The sequence below is a fragment of the Mirounga angustirostris genome, unplaced genomic scaffold (genome assembly GCF_029215605.1).
Source record: "Mirounga angustirostris isolate CCGP_5_RB_7025 unplaced genomic scaffold, mMirAng1.0.hap1 SCAF_17, whole genome shotgun sequence".
NCBI lineage: Eukaryota > Metazoa > Chordata > Mammalia > Carnivora > Phocidae > Mirounga > Mirounga angustirostris.
The window spans coordinates 5285875-5291874 of NW_026991725.1; the positions used below are offsets into that span (position 1 = coordinate 5285875).

Genomic DNA, 6000 nt, shown 5'->3' on the forward strand with positions numbered 1-6000 from the left:
TCTGCACACATGCTCTCATTTCGTTCTCATGACGTTCCCATGAGGGAGGTGACGCTATCCTCACGTCACAAATTTTAAGGGATTGGGACAAGATCCCACAGCTAGTAAGGGCACCCAGTCAAGATTCGAACCCAGGTCTGTATAATTCCAAAGCCCTGTCCAAAATTAGATTATAATAAAGATTTGACTCCTGCCCACCAGTGGCTGATGGTGGAGTTCTGAGCACACGAATTAGATAAATGCTACTCACGGGCCTGAGTGCTTCCAGGAAAGGCACCCTTTTCTCTCCAGCACCCTGGACAGCACCTGGCTCTAGGACGTGTTGGTTGGAACCATCGTGTGAATGAATGAACGAATGCTGGATTGTGACAGCCTCCTGCCTCCGTGTGAGCACGTGCCTTGAGTCACTCACACTGCTCTTGGCTTTCAGCCCTCAGAATACAACAAGTGGAAGTTCACCAACAGCCCCACATTCCTGGAGGTGCTAGAGGAGTTCCCATCCCTGCGGGTGTCTGCTGGCTTCCTACTCTCCCAGCTCCCTATTCTGAAACCCCGGTACTACTCCATCAGCTCCTCCAGGGACCGCACACCCACGGAGGTCCACCTCACGGTGGCTGTGCTCGCGTACCGCACCCGAGGTAAGGCTTGGCAGAGACTTTGGAGCAGAGTCCAACTCTGCTACTTACTGGGCAGCAGTTCAACATCTCTGAGCTGTGGTCTCCTTGTCAGTTAAAAACCCACCTCCCAGGGGCGCCTGGGTGGCTCAGTCGTTAAGCGTCTGCCTTCCGCTCAGGTCATGGTCCCAGGGTCCTGGCATCGAGCCCCGCATCGGGCTCCCTGCTCCGCGGGAAGCCTGCTTCTCCCTCTCCCACTCCCCCTGCTTGCGTTCCCTCTCTCGCTGTGTCTCTCTCTGTCACATAAATAAATAAAATCTTAAAAAAAAACCCACCTCCCAGAGTGTTAATAGCAGTAGCAGGTGTGTGGCAGAGATTACTATGAACCAGGTTCCAAGCAAACCCTCTGTATATATGTATTAGCAGTAACCCCATGAGATGGGTACTGTTTGCATTTTACAGGTGAGGAAGCTAAGACACAAAGAGGTTAAGCCCCAGAGTTGCACCGTGAGCAAGTAGAGACCTGGGATTCCAACCCACACAGTCTGACTGCTGGGTCCATCCTGCTTCACTCTGTGGTCCTACTACCGCTGGGACAATGTAATGAGATCACATGGAGAAAGCACCTAATACTTAGTGGGAGCCCAGTGATTCTTAGTATACCTGATAGTCTAGCCTGGGTGCAGAGTTGATGAGGCCTTGATTGCTCACTCACTCAGCGATGGGTTTTTTCATATCTCTCTATGCTTGCCACGATGGTGGGCGTGGAAACACGGCACATGTAGCTTCTGACCTCGTGGAGCTTCCTGTCTAGAGGGGGTAGCGAAGAGAGACTCATCGAAATAGACAGTTGTCATGATGTGGGTGCTAAGAAGCACAGGGTGCTATGAGGGCAGAGGTTAGGGGATGGGCTAACACAGACTGGGAGGTCCAAAACCTTGTCTACTTGGACTTGGCTACTGCACTGAATGAACCATGCCCTTGTCCTGCCCTCTGTAACTGAGCATTGCCTGGGTTGGCAAAGCTGGATGCACAGCATGGTCATGCAGTTTTTAGACGATGGGCAGACTTTGCCTGCTCTGCTGGAGAACATCTTCCCAGGTCAAGTCTCAGTGCTCAGACAGCGAGAGGGGAGGTGGGTACATCTTGTGAGAGCCAGATCCCATTCAGAGGGAAAAAGGGACTTCTCAGGTTGGTTGGGATAGCTTTAAATGCTGGGCTTTGGGAAGGGAATGTAACCTGGAGCAAGTGGGGGTTTCCACAGGCCCAGGAGGGGCCCCCAGGGAGGAAGGGTGTCAGAGCAGACCAGAGTGCTCAGGAGGCTGTCCATCACTCAGAGTTCCTACCAGCAAGGGCTTTACCTCATGAAGATGGTGGCGCACTGACTGCCATCGGAGCTGAGTGGTGGGCTGGGAGGGTCCCTGGGGAAACTCTTGGAAGGAGCATTAGAGTAGGAGTCAGGGAAGCTGAGCTGTCATCTGATTTTACTGCTACCTGAGTGACCTTGTACACATTCCTTCTCTGAGACTGTTTTTGGAGTGGCAGAAGGAGAAGCTGGCCCACTCTCGACGCACCTTGCAGCTTTCCCCAGCTCTGGCTGCATAGAGGGTGGACTGCAGAACAGGGAGAAGAATTGTGCCCTCCCTAAAGCCCACAGGGAGCCTGAGTGGACACTCCCAGGAGTCTCATTGGTCTGGGGGGAGCCTCTGGGACAATTCACCCTCTGGGATGGGGAGGGTGGGGGATGATGTTGGTCAAGTCTGTGTTGTCCTTGCAGATGGCCAAGGTCCCTTGCACCATGGTGTCTGTAGCACATGGCTCAGCAGCCTGAAGCCCCAAGACCCAGTACCCTGCTTCCTGAGAAGGTAAGCACCCTCTCCACTCTGTCCATTGTGGCACCACTGGCCCCTGGGAGTTCTGGTTTGAAAGGGAGGAATCTGGGCCCTTGAAGAAGGTGCTGGGGTCACACTGGGCCTCTCCATTCTATCCCCTGGCAATAGAGCATGGCCAGGACTCCAGTAGGGACAGAGAGGACAGCGGTGGGGGGGCCCCAGAGTACAACGAGGTTCAGCCTTTTTCCAAAAGGAGCCCACGACGAGGTGAGGGTGTGCCTGGACAGGGGAAATGAAGCAGCCTCCAGGACTTGGGAAATCAAATTTGAGCTCGTTGTCTTCTCCACCCCCACCACACTACCCCCCCGCCCCACTGCACCCCCAGCTCCCCAGCCCCTGTCCAGCGTGTGCATCCATCTCAGGGTGTCTGAGGACTGAGCCTCTCCATCTGTCCCCTTCAGTGCCGGCAACTTCCAGCTCCCCGAGGACCCCTCCCATCCTTGCATCCTCATCGGACCTGGCACAGGCATTGCCCCCTTCCGTGGTTTCTGGCAGCAGCGGCTCCATGACACCAAGCACAAAGGTACAGTTAGGAGGTTCCCTGGCATCTCCCTGGGGCCTTCCTGGGGTTGTGCCACTGCCCACTCTCTCATTTGCCTCAGCCTGTGTGGACAAATGATCTGAATGCCCTGGGCCTCAGTTTCCTCATCTGTAAAGGGGAGGACAATACTAGATTTGCGGGCAGGAAATGAGAATTCAAGTCAGCTGTCTGTCAGGCAGGGCAGGCCTTGACCCATACCTTGCCCTCTGGTGGCCACCCTGGGAACTGCAGCCCGCTGGGTCTTGCAGGGCTCCAGGCCGGCCGCATGACCCTGGTGTTCGGGTGCCGCCGCCCAGATGAGGACCACCTGTATCGGGAGGAGATGTTGGAGATGGCCCAGAATGGAGTGCTGCATGAGGTGCACACAGCCTATTCTCGCCTGCCTGGCCAGCCCAAGGTAAATACGGCAGCTGCCTGTGCAGTGGGTGGAGCATTATAAGCCCAGACTGGTGGGCGCTCCCGCTCCCCACAAGCCCCTTGCTCTCCGAGCCTGCATCTGAGCTCTAACACAGTTCCACACCCATCACAGGAATGCATTCACTCTGCCAGGAGAAGAGACGGGCCCTGAGACATTGAGGACTAAACAGGGTCACACGGTGGGTTAGTCCCAGTGCCCAGCTGGCTGAAAGCCCTCGCCTGGGATACACACCTGCCTGGGATGACGTGGTCTGGGCACCACCACGCCCCGCTGATGGTCCCTGCTGCCCTCGGGGGCACTTAGCCCCATGAACGTGGGGAGTCAGGATAGACGCTCGCCTCAGGCCTTGGGAATTTGTTCTATCTGGGCTCCTCCCAGACCCAGTGTTTTGTGTCCAGTGCTGGGGTTGCTGGGCATCTTGTGGGGAACAAGAGCAGAGGCTCCTAGACTTCTGTGTAATTGGGGAGCCCAGCGCTCTGTGCCCTACTCTGAATTACCCTGGGGGTTCCACAAACGGTCTGCATGGAGAGGCTCCAGTTCTGGGGTGTACGCAGGTGGGCCTCAGAGCCTGGGCAGGGGAAGTGAGTTGACAGATGCCTCTTTGAAGCATGATGAATTCGAAGTCAATGCAGGAGCCTCACTGAATGGTCAGCTTCCTGAGGGCGGGGCGGTGGCCAACGTTCATCTCTTGAGCCCCAGCCCGGCCCTGAGCTGGGCAGGATGCCAGTGCCCCTCATCCTGAGCCTGATCCCGGGAGAAGGTTCTGGCTGGGAGGTTCCTCGCCGGGCAGCCCATCGTGCCCCTCGCTGCCTCCTCCTGGCCAGCAGACCTGACTGCAGGCTTCACCCCGGGCAGCTGGGACCTGGACCCACCATCTCCTCTGGTTTCAGGTCTATGTTCAAGACATCCTGCAGCAGCGGCTGGCCAGCGAGGTGCTCCGTGTGCTCCATGAGGAGCATGGCCACCTTTATGTCTGTGGGGATGTGCGTATGGCCCGGGATGTGGCCCATACCCTGAAGCTCCTGGTGGCTGCCAAGCTGAGCCTGAGTGAGGAGCAGGTGGAAGACTATTTTTTCCAGCTTAAGGTATGGCAGCTGGTGTGCAGGCTAGGGATGCGGCTCAAGGCCACGGGAGAGGGGGGGAGCCAGGACCAGGAAAGTCAGGCCTAGGGGAGTCAGGCTCAGGATAGGCCTGAACCTCAAGGGAAGCCTAGAGGTGGCCAGAAGTCCGAGCTAGATGGGCTCTTAGAAGGCCTGCCCATCTCTCCTGGTCTGGTTGTTCAGTTAAACAAAGGCAACACATTGCTTGGTGACAAGACTCCTCAGAGCCTCTAACATGCTACTGTGCATCGTGACTCCTCAAGACTGGGAGAAAGTATGCAGCATTTTCCAAACGTATTTATCTCAGAGCCCCCATTTCCTGGAGCATCTTGGGGGAAAGGTACGAGGCAGGCTTGGGGAGCTGTTCAGGCAGTTCACGGCAGCACAGGTGCTGATGGGAGTTAGTCTAGTGGGATTCAATTAAACTCTAAGCATGACAGTCGTGAAGGCAGATGGCTCATGAGTGTAGGTGGGATAAGGAAGCTGGGGGAGCCCCAGGGCTCGTCCTGGCCTGGACCTGATGAATGAGAGGTGGCTGGATCAGCAGAGCTGACACCCTGGTTCTGTTTTTCCCTTAAAGAGCCAGAAGCGCTATCATGAGGATATCTTTGGCTCTGTGTTTCCCTATGAGGTGAAAAAAGATGGGGCAGCAAGGCAGCCCAGCGATCCCAGAGTTCCAGCAGCCCACGGGAGAAGTTAAAGTTGCTGCCACAGAACTTACTGATGGAGCCAACTCTCGATTATCTGAGGTCACAGGGCCTGGGGAGATGGAAGGAAATTATATCCCCGAGCCTCATGTCTCCTTCCCCACCAAACCTGATACTTGACCCGCTACGAGTAGCAGCCTGGACTGAGTGGAACCTCTTGTCTCCCGTGAGCCCACCCTTCCCGGATAATGGAAAGTTGGGCCTTCCCAGGTCCCTTGAAGACTTAATCGGCAGTGCCAGGCCCAGCTGGTGGGTGAAAAGGATGGAACATTCTTCTGACTGCACCACTCTGAGTGACCAGGAGGAGGCGCTGTCGTGCTACCCTGTATTTAACCACCCTGTGTACAGTTATTTATAATAACTCTGTATTTAAAAAAAAACAAACCCCGGTCTTCTCTCAAGGGCCAGTTGGGCCTTCCCCGTATGACTGCTTGATGGAGATATTTATATGAAATGCACTTTATTTTAACCACATTGTATGTGTGCAGGGGTGTTTGTAGGGAAAGCAACTCCGTTCTACAGAGTTGGGGACTGGTGGGTGGTGCAACCTGGACCCAAATCCCCCACAGAGGGATATACTAGCTTGGCCACACGGGGATCATCTCACCCAGGGCGCTCCTCACACGGGCCTCACATCACAGGGGGCACACCTCACACTGAACGGACCACACAGGGGTTCACCTCACACAGGGCTCACTTCTTGAAATGGCCACCAGGTATGGGCGGCC

The 6000-nt window shown here is 55.7% G+C and overlaps 1 protein-coding gene across 1 annotated transcript in view; it reads left to right on the plus strand.

Annotated features, from left to right (window-relative positions):
* The window catches only part of NOS2 (nitric oxide synthase 2), a 29636-nt gene extending 23890 nt beyond the window's left edge, over positions 1-5746 (plus strand). Inside the window, exons 20-25 of the mRNA XM_045889458.3 lie at positions 431-638; positions 2392-2479; positions 2908-3029; positions 3296-3444; positions 4356-4550; positions 5146-5746. Of these exons, the coding sequence (XP_045745414.2) occupies positions 431-638; positions 2392-2479; positions 2908-3029; positions 3296-3444; positions 4356-4550; positions 5146-5265 (882 nt within the window). The 3' untranslated portion in view covers positions 5266-5746. The remainder of the gene's footprint in view (positions 1-430; positions 639-2391; positions 2480-2907; positions 3030-3295; positions 3445-4355; positions 4551-5145) is intronic.
* Positions 5747-6000: the final 254 nt, after the last annotated feature.